This window comes from Brassica oleracea, chromosome C7, assembly GCF_000695525.1.
Source record: "Brassica oleracea var. oleracea cultivar TO1000 chromosome C7, BOL, whole genome shotgun sequence".
NCBI classification, from domain to species: Eukaryota; Viridiplantae; Streptophyta; class Magnoliopsida; order Brassicales; family Brassicaceae; genus Brassica; species Brassica oleracea.
Window position 1 is genome coordinate 9,789,551 of NC_027754.1, and position 15,846 is coordinate 9,805,396.

The 15,846-nt window shown below is 35.5% G+C and overlaps 2 protein-coding genes and 1 pseudogene across 2 annotated transcripts; 1 reads left to right on the plus strand and 2 right to left on the minus strand.

The window, feature by feature from the left end:
* Positions 1–2,682: 2,682 nt before the first annotated feature.
* On the minus strand, positions 2,683–3,840 carry LOC106305513 (annotated as a pseudogene).
* A 2,538-nt stretch (positions 3,841–6,378) lies between these two features.
* Positions 6,379–8,027, plus strand: LOC106301279 (protein LURP-one-related 6). The gene is made up of 2 exons (XM_013737643.1): positions 6,379–6,739; positions 7,460–8,027. The coding sequence occupies exons 1-2, from the start codon at positions 6,524–6,526 to the stop codon at positions 7,817–7,819; spliced, it is 576 nt and encodes a 191-aa protein (XP_013593097.1). The 5' UTR covers positions 6,379–6,523; the 3' UTR covers positions 7,820–8,027.
* A 39-nt stretch (positions 8,028–8,066) lies between these two features.
* On the minus strand, positions 8,067–9,958 carry LOC106301278 (proteasome subunit alpha type-6-B). The gene is made up of 8 exons (XM_013737642.1): positions 9,704–9,958; positions 9,508–9,589; positions 9,334–9,430; positions 9,192–9,250; positions 9,021–9,103; positions 8,633–8,728; positions 8,451–8,510; positions 8,067–8,334 (listed from the first exon to the last, which is right to left on the minus strand). The coding sequence occupies exons 1-8, from the start codon at positions 9,872–9,874 to the stop codon at positions 8,242–8,244; spliced, it is 741 nt and encodes a 246-aa protein (XP_013593096.1). The 5' UTR covers positions 9,875–9,958; the 3' UTR covers positions 8,067–8,241.
* Between the last annotated feature and the right edge of the window lie 5,888 nt (positions 9,959–15,846).

A 15,846-nucleotide genomic window follows, 5' to 3' on the forward strand; every position in this document is an offset into this window, starting at 1 on the left:
AAACAGAATATAAGGCGGCTCGGCCGACCAATAAATAATAAACAGGATATTAGGTGGCTCGGCCGACCAATAAACAATAAACAGAATATAAGGCGGCTCGGCCGACCAATAAATAATAAACAGGATATTAGGTGGCTCGGCCGACCAATAAACAATAAACAGAATATAAGGCGGCTCGGCCGACCAATAAATAATAAACAGGATATTAGGTGGCTCGGCCGACCAATAAACAATAAACAGAATATAAGGCGGCTCGGCCGACCAATAAATAATAAACAGGATATTAGGTGGCTCGGCCGACCAATAAACAATAAACAGAATATAAGGCGGCTCGGCCGACCAATAAATAATAAACAGGATATTAGGTGGCTCGGCCGACCAATAAACAATAAACAGAATATAAGGCGGCTCGGCCGACCAATAAATAAATTAAATTAATAGTAAATAATATAGGCGGTATTCCAGCCATTATAACAGGGTATAAATGATACAAATAAATTTTACCGAATCGCAGAGTGATCGTGCTGATAACGTGTTATAAAAAGAACTGGAATTTTATTATATCGCAGGAATTTAAATAAAGCAAAATTTTATACCCGTACGAAGGGTATAATACTGATAAGAAGAGAGGATGTGTTATTGAAGGAGAAGGATGGTGTGCTTACAAACGAACGCAAACGTTCGTATATATGAAAAGAAATTTACTGTGCAAATAGTGCAGCGGGCTCCACATCCTTTTATATTTTCAACATATACGGCTGCTTTATTTGACTTTCATAACAGATGTTATAATTTATGTACTCCGTATTATTGTTTTTCAGTTTAATTATTCTTATGTAATTGTCAACTGTCAAGCAACAAGAAAAGTAATGTGACATCATCAGTCGAGACAAGAGTGGAGAACATGCGCTCAATAAATGATCACATGAAGCCAACATGTACAGTAAAGTAATGATGATGTATTAAAAAAAGAGAAATTGTTGAGAACGTAGAAGTTCACAGTCCAATAGTGTTTGAGTATTTAATATTTGATATCTTTAAAAAAAAAAATAGAATTAAATATCCAAATTAGATTATATTTTTAAAATAAAATAATAAAAATAGTTAAAAATAGTTAAAAAAATAAATTAATTAATATTGTTAAGTCTTCAACAAAATACTAAACCCTATATCCTAAATACTAAACCATAAACTCTAAAGGTCAAACCTTAAACTTTAGATAAACTCTAAACCGTTGGAAAATCTTAAACCCTAAATCATACATTAAAAACTAAATTTTAATAACACTAAACCCTAAATTCTAATCCCTAAACCCTTGGGTAAACTCTGAACCCTTGAATAAATCATAAACTTTAGGGTTTAATTTTAAATATTTTTGATTTGAAGTTTATGATTTATCCAAGGGTTCAGGGTTTATCCAAGGGTTTAGGGTTTAAGGTTTAGGGTTTAGTGTTATTAAGATTTAGTTTTTAATATGTGATTTAGTGTTTAAAATTTTCCAATGGTTTACGGTTTATCCAAGATTTAAGGTTTATAATTTAGGGTTTGGAGTTTAGGATTTAGGGTATAAGTTTTAGTATTTTGCTAACGGTTTAACAATATTTATTTTATTTTTTTTTTGTAACTATTTTTATGTATTTTTATTGTTTTATTTTAAAAATATAATCTTATTTGGAAATTCAATTTTGTTTCCTTTTTAAAAAATATCAAATATCAAATATTCAAATACTATTGATTGATGAATATAGAGGTTCAGCCTAGGGGTGAAACCAAAAATTTCTCTTAAAAAAAAACTCTTCTAACGGTGGCAACGTCAATGATGAAGGAAATGTTATATAGTAATAGAATAAAATTATTATCAAGGTCAACCTTTTCATAATATTCTCTAATATCTTATTTTTATGAGTAATTGCAATGAACAACTAAATCAAAGAGAACAAAGTGATGTTTAAGATTTTTACACAAAAATTAAGAAAATACAAAATTTTATGTAATTTACTTTGATCACATAAAATAACATTAAATACAACTAATTTAACCAATAAAAATAAGATGTATTATTTTATAATTGATCACATATTTCAAATTATATTAAATTTTATCTAGAACTGTGAGAACATCACTTATTATGAAACAAAATAAAAATTGTTAAACACCGCTTATATGATACAGAGAAAGTAAATGATACAACCACGTTACCAAATGAGAGATTCTTCCGACTATTTTATCTTTTTTAGTTAGCTGTTTTGCTTCTTCTGGCTTCATCTTAAATAGGAAGTTTGAGAAACCATTGATTAAAGCAGAGGTTGTGATTAAGGAAGCTCTAAGTATGATGATTGCCTGCAACACAAATAGACTCAAAACAAAAATAAGAAATTTTCTTTTTTAATCAAGAAGAGTAGAAAGATGTGCAACATACCTCATTTTTGCCAATGCTAATTAAGTGCTCCTCAATATCACCAATGCTCAATTGCAACTTGCTTAATAATGAAACGGTTGAAGATGAGTTCATAGGAGCGACAACCGGATCATCTGACACTATGAAGTTTGTTCCAACACTAGCAGAAACTGGAGATACCTTGACAATTTTTAAACCGTCTCCAAGAACAGTCTTCTTAATCTTTTTACAGAGCTTGTTATCAATATAACCATGACGAGAGAACAAGCATTAGTACTCCGGTTTTTCCTAGATAACAACATCGAGAAGTTGTGCGCGGAAGCTGTAGCAATGAGGAAGAACGCATTTGGAAATTATGGCTTCTTTTTGCTTCTCGAAGCTCAGCTCTTTAACGCTTCTGCGTAAATTCCCAACGCATCCAAGGTTGGCATCGTCAATAGAGAGTTCCCACGCAAACTCAAGCGGGATGGCAAGAAAGCTGAAAAGAAAATCAACAAAATCTTCTCTGCACTCAACATAAAGAATCTCCCTGTCAAACTTTCTAATCAAAACTTTCGGGGTTAAACATTCATCTTCTCCAGCAACTCTAGTTTCTTGCACAAGTGGAGTCAACGTTTTACGTTTCCTTGTCATGACACAATGTTTCCTCAAAAATGTATCTTCAAGGGAGCTCCGAAGTGAACAAACAACCTAGCAAAGTCATCACCTAGAAAAAAATACCGGATTATCCATCAAAAGCAAAAAGTAAAAGCATGTAAAAATAATTTCAAGTATAGAGTATCTCTTCGAAACCAACATCAAGAACCATTTCTCGCAGCTTATCGAAACCAGAATAACCACGATCATTGAGGATGTTTAGTACAAGACCCATAGAGTTCAGTGCCACCTTCATATAATCGGTGATGATAGATGAAGTTCTGCAACTAAGGAAAACCCCATCACTTTCATTCCCCAAGCAGCCATCAGCTTCATCTCCTTCTTCAACATGTATATAGTGTCACATCGTTCTTCGGCAGCTACACGTCGAGGTACGGATATTGTTGTACGCCTTACAACAAGTCTCATCATACATAAAATGTGGGCAAACAAAGAACTTTGTCTTTTCAGCAGCATCATCTTTCTATATTCAACTTAAGCTGTCTGCATTGTGCTTCCTTCATACTCTTGGGATGCATCAGGAGATTCTTACAAGCTTGAGTCTGGAAATTATCATCGTCCATGATAGAAACACTTCTGTGAAGGTTGTGAAAACAACCAACGATTGAAGACTGCGGATTCTTATGCTTCTCTAGCAGACTTACAATGGTGCCCATTGGGAGTGTCAAAATGCCACATAGCACATCAACAAAATCTTTCCCTGCTTCAGCCAAAACAACTCTGTTTTTCTCTTCATCAATGAGAAATCTCAGACTAAACGTGTGTTTTTCCCAAATCTTAGCCATTATACTATTCTTATGAAAAAGAATAACTAATCGAGTAGTGTCTCTAGGATTCAAGTTTTGTCTGTGACAGAACCGAAGCTGTCTCTCCTTACATATAAACCTTAATATTAAAAAACAAACAGACCTTTGAATGCCCCCATGACCGCATGCATAAGTTTGGATACTTGTGCCAAAGTTGTCTAGTTTCCATCAAATTGTATCGACTGAAGATGTGTCATGCAATTTTTTCTGCTTTTTTTTTCCTGATCTTGGAAATGAGCACTTTAAATAAATAGTCATATTAAGAATCGTATATGACTCCTTCTTCCACTTGTCAAGGTATAAGTAGCTTGGACATTTCATTTACATTTAAATTTAAGTAGTTAAACAAAACTAATTAAAATAATAATATTTTGTTATCTAGAACCCTTTTCTGAGAAGCAAACCGATGAGGTCTGATAAGTTTGATACCAAATCAAAATTAATTAGTATCTTTATAAACATTCGTATTAATTTTATCATCTCGGGTTGTCGAATTCTTTATTTGAATTTGTTGGGTATACTAGGCTAAGAAGAGCTGACAAGTCTAATACCAAGTTTATGAAACCAAATTTGATTCTTAGTGTTGAATCCTAAATCCAGACGATTTTTATGAGTTAAATGTGATTAGAAAGAGGGTCAAAAGTTTTGTTTATTGAAGTGTAAGCCAAAAACCGAAAAGAGATACAAAAACTCGTCGTATGACGAACGTAGAAACTCAAAGCTATTTCTCTCTCTAGTCTCTCTCTATAGATTCTACTCTGTGATACAAAAAAAGAACTCGTCGTCGTTTGGGCTTAGACACTAACATATTTGACTTTGTGAACAAACCGCATGTTACCATGCTAGTTTCTGTCGTAGAAGTTTAGCCTGACAATTCATTACGGCATTGCCTATATAACCTGACCGGAATTAAATAAACCCAAGCGAAAGTTTGAACTATTCACATCTCTCAAGCACTTTTTACACATACTAGTTGACACCTTCGTGTCCTCTTACACTATCACATGTGTCACATGGCACAAACCCAATAATCTACCAGCAACGCATTAATCTACCCTACAATTTGTCATCTCAAAATCATTCTCAAGTTTCCTTTTACTAAAGTCAATGACGAGTTAAAGTGCCAACGAACGTATATTTGAATTTCTTACGTCATTGATCTTTTGACCTAAAAAGGAACAAAAATTAGTTAGGTCTTGATGTGAATCACTTAAACAGATCATTAAGGTTTTAACTAAAGGTATATATAGCATCCATGTTTATAAGAGAATATTAGCCAGTAGCAAGGACCCTAGCGGCGACAGTAAGATGGTGGAACACTGGTGCTGATATACGAATCAGATCTGGCTCATAATGATTACTTCCTCCGTTCCTTAATGATAGACTTTTTTAAAAAAAAATTTGTTTCACAAAGATGTATTTTTTTGTGTTTTCTATAAAAAAAATTATAAACTTTAAAAAAATTAATTGACTTTATTGAATAACTATTGGTTAAAAGTTATTGAAAATTGAAAATTACAGAAAACAATACATTTATTATGGTAGTTTAATGTGTTTTTTTAATATGTGTGAAAATACTAAAAAGTCTATCTTTGTGAAACGGATGGAGTATGAGCTAACTAAAATCGGTTAATTCTTTTTCATTAAAGATAATAAATACTCTCTCTGTTTTAGAAAAAAAATGTATGTTTTAAGATTTTCACATTTATTAGAAAATATAACAGATTTTAGTTAGCAATACATTATTTTCCGTGATTAATTATTCTCCACCATTTTTAGCCGATAGAAATTTAATAAATACAATTATATTTTTAAAGTTTACAATTTATAATTAATTTTATGCATTGAAAACATAAAAATGTATATTTTTGAAACAAATTTTTTTTCTGAAACATTGATTTTTTTGGAGCGGAAAGAGTAATATACAATAGTAAGAAGTACATGCATGCATACACATTGCATACATGATACACCCATATGTAGTTTCTACTTGGAAAATAGAACGTTTAAACGTTATTATATACCGGTTGTGAACAATTATTTAGTGGCTGAAAGAAAATGAGAGGTTCCTTACTAATTAAGGGAAGTAAGCTTTTTTAGAAAAGAAAAAAAAGGATATGGTTAAGAGAGAATATAAGAAGATGAAAAAGAGGGTATTGACTTGTACACAAGAGTCCTCCGATTTTACAAGAAATCAATCTCCCACACGAATTGGCATGTTACTAAATTTCTCATATATTCCTTCATTTTCTTTTTATTAACAAGTTATTTCAGATTTTAGGTTTTGGAGATTTTGACTCAAGAAACATTCTATGATTTATTATTCAGTTCCCCCCACGCGTCAAGTATTTACTGGATAATAATAAGAATATTTGCTATTTCGACGAACTTACAGTAATATATACTCCAATACTAAGAATATTTTGAGACTCAATACCAACAAAAAAAAGTATTATGTTGAGACGTGGTGCTTAAAAGTCAAACCGTACGTTGCCAAACATTTGAAAAACTGACCAGTTATGGACCATTTCTTCTTCTTCTTTTTTTGCTTTCTTTAGAGTCAAGAAAGTGAATGAGAAAGGTAACCCATGCATGATATACGACTATATATATATGTTAGAAAATCCAAAACTTTAGTTTGTTAGTAAAATTATTAAGGAAAATGAAAGCTGTGGTGAGTAAATTGCATTTTTCTTCGACGGAGGAGGTGATGGTGGTGAGACGAAGGCCACACGTGGTTAACGGCGGTGGCTTCGTAGTCACAGATTGTAGAGAGAAGACTATTTTCAAGATTGACGGTTGTGGAGTTCTTGGCACCAGAGGAGAGTTAGTTCTTAGAGATGGTGATGGTACTGATTTGCTTCTCATCCATAAAAAGGTAACTTTTTTATTATTATTATGCCAAATTTGTAATGCTGAACTTTCAACTTTTTCCCATGAAATCTCGATTATAGACCAACCAAATGATTAATTTATGTCTTTAAGTGAATTTAATAATTGAATAGATTATAAGCTTTTGAAAGAAAGGTAATGTAGACTTATAGACAGTTATGCAAGACCGCAAGAGCTTAACAAACAACGACTAGTGGAAATATATATGCGTTTTATGAAGCCGATGTGTGTTTTCTCAGCCATTAGTTATAGGTCTTACATACACATATGGACTATTTCTATATTTTCCACGTACATAACGTCCCAATAGAAAAACAACTTTTTATATAGATAAAACTGATGTTGTTAAAAAATAAATTAATCTACTTTTTTGTAGAATGTGATAGATTTAAGTCTATGAAAATGGGGTTCATAATAAATAAAATAGCAATATACTACATGAATTGCTTTAACATTGAACCCAAAAATTGTAGTATAATATTAAGGGACCTATCAAAAACTTTTTTTTTTGGTTACTAGACACGCATTTGTGCGCCATCCCTCTTAACAGATATACACGAATCGATATATTAAAGAAGTGGTGCGTCAAGTTAAAGCAACCCTCTTGATAGATATTCCACTAGATGGAAAAAGTTGATTTGGAGTTGTGTTGTGGAATCTTGTTGTACTTTCTTTATTACAAGTCTCATGTGTTTGAGTGGTGTAGGGAGGAATGGTGCAGGCTCTAAGCATTCATAACAAGTGGAGAGGCTATAGTTACGACTATCAAGGAAGCCCTAAACCGGTTTTCACATTGAGAGATCCTAAGCAATTTTGTTTCTCCATAACCGGTTCCATCCGCATCTCGGTCCAACCGGGGAACTGCTACTTTGATGTGAGAGGGTCTTTCCCGGATAGGGATTGTAGCATCGTGGATTCAACTGGAAGTGTGATCGCTCAGGTAAAAGAATGGAGTGGGAGCAAAGATATATACTCGGTGGTGACAAAAGCTAATGTTGATAAAGCTTTCGTTTTCGGAGTAATCGCGGTTCTTGACTATATCTATGGTGAATCTACAAGTTGTTGATCGGTTCATCACTAGCATCATCTGCAACTTGCTCTTTTCTATACTCAAATCTGTGTAATGTGCATGTTGTTCCATGTACGGTGGTTTAAAGACTATTATGTCGTTTTTATTAAATAATTACTCGACTCTGTAAATATTTTTACATATTTTGTTTTGTAATAGTTCAAAAATCATTACTAAGGTGTTATAGATTATTATAATTAAACTTTTTTCTCTTAGTCCTGTGTTCTTGGTAATTGGAACTTAATTTTGCAACCATACATGACAAATAATATGAAGAGGATCTGAGAAAGCAAAGGTTCAAATGGAAACCACAAGATTCATAACACTCATGGAAACATGTTTTATCTGAGATGTGAATGTTCTTAGAAAGAGTTGAAAGCAAAAGGAAGAGAATGCAAAGTCTGATTGATTCAAAGTGATCAGTCGCGTTCGCTTATGGCAGTCAAATGCTCCTCGATCTCCTCTGTTTCAAGGGAACGGAAGATGGGGTTATCAGCTCTCACAACTCCAACCTGCGAAACCAAAACAAGGCCATGAACATGACTTTCACAAGCTTTAACAAACATACATTGACATGATACAGCTCTTCTATTCCTAATGAATACAAAAAGGAGTGAGGAATTGATACCTCAATCTCAGTTGCCTTGAAGTCTTCTTGAAGAACAGATTGCAGAGCGGATATGGCAGTCTACATAAGAATTGAGAATAACTCAAAAGTCAAATGTAATTAACCAAATCTAGATAGCAACAGATGCTGTGTTTCCCCATCTAAAACTCTAAAAAGAGGAGGATCAGCAGTGAATTTACTACCTGCACTGTTTCGTCATAAGTGAAGGCAGGGTTTTCTTTCATTTTCTTCTCCAGGAAATTGATTGCTTCTTGCTCTTTCATACCTGCACTAGTTGCCTGCATCATACCAAGTCTATTATTCCACCAGGGAAGAAAAACATCTAACATGATGTAACATATCTACCATCTATGTAACTAAATCATATTCTCAATGTGTTGTTTCACCTCCATAGTTCTTAACAAACAGAAATTATGTAAAATATTATAAACATTGATAGCTTGTCTCAGTACAATCTATTGTCAAATACAATGAATTATAGATGAGTTACAGTATCATGTTGATAGGAGTAGTCTAGATATCAATATGCGTGAAGCTTATATTTAACCATAAAAAGTAGAGTGGCATTACCTTGTGACCGTAAAAGTGACCAGCTGGGTCACACTTGTAAAGCAGGGGTCCTCTCTCTTCGTCCATACCCAGCACCATGGCAACTAAAGAAAGACAAAAGGAAAACAAGAATGAGTGCTAAATCTCTAGTTAGATATGATGCATTAGGCAAGAAAGAGATTGGAAACTTACCTACACCAAGAGGTCTCATGTAAGCATGTTGAGTATAGACCTGTGACTTATCTGCAATCCTGTCAGCACAAACGTTCATGGTTAGTAAATTTTTAGTTACACACCACGCCTAGAGGAAGATAGAGGAAAAGGGAGAGTATACCATTTAGCAAGGATGTCGGCAGGCATCTCGTATCCGTATTGGAACCTAAACTCAGCTGCCTCATTCCTTGCTTGCGTGACCAAAGACCTTGAATCAGCTGCAACATTCCATATTAAAAGTTACATATTTTAGACAAAACACTCAAAGAGAACCCCGAGATGGATGGATACAAACCTGTCATGCCAGTGGCTAACAAGCCAAGGTACTTGGTGACAGGGAAAAGGTGAGATACGCTTGACTGATCTAGAAGCTTGTCCTGCAAACAAACACAAATCGAAATTTATAAGATCCCCAAATCATCTGGTGCCATAGATCTACGACCGAAGCAAGCTTTTCGCAGTTCAAAGAAACAAACGAAAGGGGAACTTACGGGAACTTTCTTCTGGGTAACGACGCATACTGAATCTTTTCCTCGAACACCGATGGATGTGATTCCAGCTGCTTTCACGGCTTTGAATGCATATTCTACTTGGAAGAGACGACCTTCCGGAGAGAATATTGTGATGTGGCGATCGTATCCTCCGCCGCTTCCTCTGCTCATCTTTCTTCTCGACCTTCGATTCACTAAAACCCTTTGCTCGTTCTGCGATCTACTGAAGACAGGAATAGAAGAAAACTTTGCCTTCAAGACAGAAACATGTATAGCCGATGTTTTCTCAATTTCCTAAACTACCCTTGAAGTAAAACAATTTGCATTTTTGACACTTTTTTTTTAATCCTTATCGTAACAGTAAGAGATAACTGGAGCTCATTGAGCACCAGAACCACCAGATGAGTTTACCACAACTATTGGGAAGATATCAAAGATGATGTGATGAAACCCTCCCTAAGATACTCTACTCTGATTGTGGTTGGATCGAAAAAGGACAGATGATAGATGGTTTATTTTGGGATGAATGGATAAATGGCAGTTTATGGATAGATAGATGGATCGATAGGTCACACTGAGGTTGCGGAATGGCCTCAGATTCACCACTCTCTTGTTCTAGATATGACACACCAGTCAACAAGAGAGGTTGCTGGTTTGTTTTGGGTTTACACACCTCCACAATCAGGTTGTTCATAAGAACAATGAATCATCAAATAAGAGAAGAAATAGTTTTTATAAAAATGATGATTGATTTGAAATGAAACTGAAACATAGTTTAAATAGAAAAGACAACAAGTGCTGCATGTTCAGCATAGAAAACATAAAAGAGACAAAGGAGTAAATAGTTAGGTGGTGGTTGAGGTGGTTGAGAAAGTGAAGGTTATACCAAGTAGCTCTTCTTCACTTTCCAGATTCTGAATAAGGCCAACAACTTTCTCACTCAGCTTCTTGGACCTTAATCTCGTAATGGGTCCAACATATATGGCAAATGGATCTTCTTTCTGGACATTGGGTTCATCAACAGAATCACATCCATGGGTTTTCATCCATTTAGGTTCATTGACAGAATTGCATCCACGGGTTTTCATCCGTTCAGGTTCATCAACAAAATCACATCCACGGGGTTGCATCCACTCGTATGCTTCCACCGGTTCGATCAGGATTGCATCATCCCCTCCTCCTTTGAAAGGATTTGTCCTCAAATCTGACATCTCTCCTACATCAAATGGAAAGTGTTGTGGTGCAGCAAATAACTCAATAGATTCATCTCCATCATACAACCATTGTTCCTTCGATAGCTTCTTGAATTTAGTAACACCAAACCCATCTTTTACCTTATCAATCAGAGGATGGATTTCTTGAGCTCTTGTTCCAACTTTAGACTTCTTAAATTGAAGAGAACATGAATCTTGATTTTGCAACTCGTTCTGATATGTCTTCTTATAACAAAAACTCCACAAATTTTTCCTTCTTGAATGACCAGAAAATTTGAAATCCTCTTCCTCTTTCAAACAACCAAGTTTGAGCTTTGATTTATGTATTCCAAAATGTTGAATATCCAAACACAAAATCCACAGCTTGTATCTTCTCATAAATTTCCAAGTTGCAGAACTTAATTCTTTCCAAATATGATCATTGAAACTCATAATCATTCAATGATTTACTAAGCTTCTTTTTCCCATATTCCACTTCCTTTAACAACTCAAAACTGGGAATATAATGATCAGGTTGTAGAAAATACCTCTTGGACAGTTCATCACATATGCTTCTTGTTTTGTTTTGCAACAAAATCTCCAGGGTAGCTTCCTTTCTTTCATGTTGCGTTGCCACCTTGGAAACTGTAGAACCTAAAATCTACACTAAATATTTGATAGTGATCGGAGTTTGATCTAGGGAAGACAAATGATGTAGGCAACGATATCTTTAGAACACAACAATGTTAAACAGTTTCCAGTAGGTAAAAATGGTCTTTATTGATGAATAAGATCGAATACAATGAGTTGAAGTAGATCGAGTGATACAAACGAGAACCGTAAAGAAAAGAGTCTAAGATCGGGAGGAAACAAGGTCGATATTAGTGTGTAGCTGTCTTTAGGGTTTTCAACGTGTGCTTCTTCATTCCCATTCTTCTTCCTTTATAGTGAGTCGACCTCGTGACTTTCATAACTGCTCCGCCATCTTCGTCTCTTGTTCCGCGATCTCGGGACCTCGAAGTCTTCGCTTTCGAGCTCGATTGCTTGCTACGGGCTTCAGTTCATTTCGGCCCATTCCTTTCATCGCGGCTCATTAATGTATTGACCAAAATTGGGTCCAACATTTGTCCCCCAGCCTTTTGGTTTATTTGGGAAACCGAAGGGGCGAAAACTGACGTTACCTGGCGGCGTCGCAATTCTCGGGAAGTTGGATGTCACGCGCATCGGCTTGATTTGACTTGTCGGCCATTTTCGAATCGTGTGGTGAAGGTACTTCGCGGATTAACCCTCCCTAGGATACTCCACTTTGATTTTGGTTGGATTGAATAAGGACAGATGATAGATGGTTTATTTTGGGATGAATGGATAAATGGCAGTTTATGGATAGATAGATGGATCGATAGGTCACACTGAGGTTGCAGAATGGCCTCAGATTCACCACTCTCTTGTTCTGGATATGACACACCAGTCCACATGAGAAGTTGCTGATTTGCTTTGGGTTTACACACCTCCACAATCAGGTTATTCATAAGAACAATGAATCATCAAATAAGAGAAGAAATAGTTTTTATAAAAATGATGATTGATTTGAAATGAAACTGAAACATAGTTTAAATAGAAAAGACAACAAATTCTGCATGTTCAGCATAGAAAACATAAAAGAGACAAAGGAGTAAATAGTTAGGTGGTGGTTGAGGTGGTTGTGAAAGTGGAGGTTATACCAAGTAGCTCTTCTTCACTTTCCAGATTCTGAATAAGGCCAACAACTTTCTCACTCAGCTTCTTGGACCTTAATCTCGTAATGGGCCCAACATATATGGCAAATGGATCTTCTTTCTGAACATTGGGTTCATCAACAGAATCGCATCCATGGGTTTTCCTCCATTCAGGTTCATTGACAGAATCACATCCACGGGTTTTCATCCACTCAGGTTCATCAACAGAATCACATCCACGGGGTTGCATCCACTTGTATGCTTCCACCGGTTCGATCAGGATTGCATCATGATGTGACGAAGGAGATTACTAGTTTCTTTGAAACAAGACAAACGGATCACCAATTTAGCCACACTAACCTTTGCTTTATCCTGAAGGTATATCCTCCTGCTAGTATGAAGGAGTTTAGTCCCCTATAGCACTTTGTAATGTAGCTTATAAGGTCATTACTTAAGTATTGGTTAACCGGCTTAAAGAACATGTAGGCAATATTATCTCTGAAAATAAAAGTATTTTTATCCCATGGAAAATGATTTCAGATAATATTGTGATAGCTTATGAAGTGTTTCATAGTCTTAAAGATCGGAAAAGACAAGCTACTTCGTATATGGCGGTCAAGACATATATTACCAAGGCCTATGATATATTAAAGTGGAATTTCTTAGCTGAGACAATGAAATTTATGGGATTTGATAGTAGATGGATCGGCTGGATAATGAGTTGTGTTACTGCAGTTAAATACTCAGTGCTAGTTAATGGTACACCAGAAGATTTTATTACACCAGCTCGTGGTCTGAGACAGGGAGATCCGTTGTCCTCATACTTGTTCATACTTGTGCAGATGTTCTTTCACACCTGATGATAAGAGCAATGAGGAATAGATCTCTTTTGGAAGTGAGAATATCAAACAACGCACTAGTGGTCAACCACTTATTATTTGCAGATGATTCACTATTCTTCTCCTTGGCTAATGAGAAGGCAGACCATGATTAACCCGGGTTCTTAGGGTGGGGTTCTTAGCTTTGATTTAGAACCGTTCCTTAGCTTCGATTTAGAACCGTTTCTTAGCTTTTAACTAAGAAAAGCTAAGAACCGACTCTTAAATAAGAAGATATAAGAGCCGGTTCTTAGCCGAAAAGCGTAAAAAAAACAAAAAACAAAAAAAATGTCAAATCATGAGTTAAGAACCCCAATCAAGAGTCCGGGTTAATCATGCTCTTAGGCTTAAGCATATATTTGAGATCTATGAAGCAGTGCCAGGGAAGCTATCAATCTAACCAAATCATCTATCATTTTTGGAGCAAAGGTCAATTCTATAGTAAAGACAAAAATGCACCATCTGTTAGGCATATATAATGAGGAGGCATTGGTAACTATTTCGGACTGCAAGAACAAGTTGGGAACAAGAAGAGTGAGATTTTCTTATATCATTGATAAGGTGAAATCGATTACACAAAGCTGGAAGCAGAGGCACTTATCTAATGGTGGTAAAGAAGTGCTATTAAAACCTATTGCATTGTCAATGCCAATTTACTCAATGAACATCTTCCGGTTGCCAAAAGATGTATATGCTGAGATAAATGCAATTTTACCTAAATTTTGGTGGGGTCTGGAGATAAGAAAAGTCTACACTGGTATTCATGTACCAAAATATGTGTGCCGAAAAGAGAAGGGGGCCTTGGTTTTAAGGATTTTGGAAATCTTTAATTAGGCATTACTTAGTGAACAATTATGGAGAATTATGCAACACCCACACTGTCTGATGGCTCGTATACTGAAAGCTAGATACTTTTCTGATGGAGATATATTGAATGCAAAGCTATGAAAGAAAGCATCTATGCTTGGAAGTCCATTTTACATGGATGTGATCTTCTTACTAAAGGTATGAGATATATAGTTGGTGATGGATCTTTGGTAAATATGTGGACAGATTCATGGATTCATGATCACCCACCAAGGCCACCACGAGCTCGTGGAGATTTCCAAGCAGAAGAAAAGGTGAATGAATACTTTGATACCATCAGAGCTCAAGGGAATGAGCAGAAATTGCATGAAGTTATCATTGATGAAGATGTAGACAAGATTCTCGCTATTAAGATAAGTTCTACGGCACGTCAAGACTTATTGGGTTGGCATTACAAGGAAGATGACATCTACATTGTGAAATCGGGTTATTGGTTAGGAATTCATTTACCAACAAATGCTCCACCAATACCAACTCATGGACCTGCAAAGTTGAAACACAAGATATGGAAGACAAAAGCTCCTGCTAAGCTAAAACATTTCTTGTGGAGATTTCTATCAAAGAGTCTTGCGACTGGTAATAACCTGAAGAGAAGGCATATCGTTCAAAATGATCAGTGCAGAAGATGTTGTTCTGCGGCTGAAATAGAGGATCATATTTTCTTTGAATGCCCCTATGCTAAGAAGATATGGCGAGCATCCGGAGTTTCTAAACTCACCATTAACAACCCGAATTACACGGTTGAGAAAAATATTGAAGCATGTCTGCAGTGTTATCTATCAATTCGGTTACAACATCTGCACGATTTACCTTTTTGGTTGCTATGGAGATTATGGAAGAGCAAAAACACTTTAATATTCCAGCAAAAAGAAACACACTAAAGAAGTCTACTGAGGTGTACAAAAGGGGATGCGAGAGAATGGAAACAAATAGATAGCAATGTAGATAATGATCAAACAGGAAGAAGACAGAACTTCCAAGTACCTACTAGACTACATTGGCAAAGACCACTCTTGGATGGACTAAATGTAACACGGATGGTGCTTTTAATCATCTACAGAATCAGAATACGGCTGGATGGGTTATTAGCACTACAAGAATATCGAGTATTCATAGCACACGAGTATAGCCTTTTTTTTTGTTTATGCTATGGTTTATAACACGCGGCTTTTTCTATAGCGTTTTGTTTTAATGAAACACTATATTTAATTTAGGCGAAAAAAATAGATTCGATACGCGGTATATTTTTTAGCTAAGTGTTTTCGCGGTTAGTTATTAGTAGCAAAACCAAAATAAAAGTGTTATGAAAAACCAATACGCGGGATAAAGTTATTTTTTGGGTTTTCCCTCAAAAATATTCTAAGGCAAAAATAAGAAATATATCTTTCTATCGAAACCGAGCTTGTGCCTCTCTCTCTCGAATCCTCATTCCAACTCATTCCGACACTCTTTGATTCAATCGAAACCGAGCTTGATTCAACTCATTCCGA

Excerpts from the sequence above, each read along its gene's own strand:
- LOC106301279 (XM_013737643.1), top strand. The coding sequence starts at position 6,524 with ATGAAAGCTGTGGTGAGTAAATTGCATTTTTCTTCGACGGAGGAGGTG. Across the intron at positions 6,740-7,459 it reads TGCTTCTCATCCATAAAAAG|GGAGGAATGGTGCAGGCTCT; the intron begins GTAACTTTTTTA and ends TGAGTGGTGTAG.
- LOC106301278 (XM_013737642.1), bottom strand. The coding sequence starts at position 9,874 with ATGAGCAGAGGAAGCGGCGGAGGATACGATCGCCACATCACAATATTC. Across the intron at positions 9,251-9,333 it reads GCCGACATCCTTGCTAAATG|GATTGCAGATAAGTCACAGG; the intron begins GTATACTCTCCC and ends TTGTGCTGACAG. Across the intron at positions 8,335-8,450 it reads TCAAGGCAACTGAGATTGAG|GTTGGAGTTGTGAGAGCTGA; the intron begins GTATCAATTCCT and ends TTGGTTTCGCAG.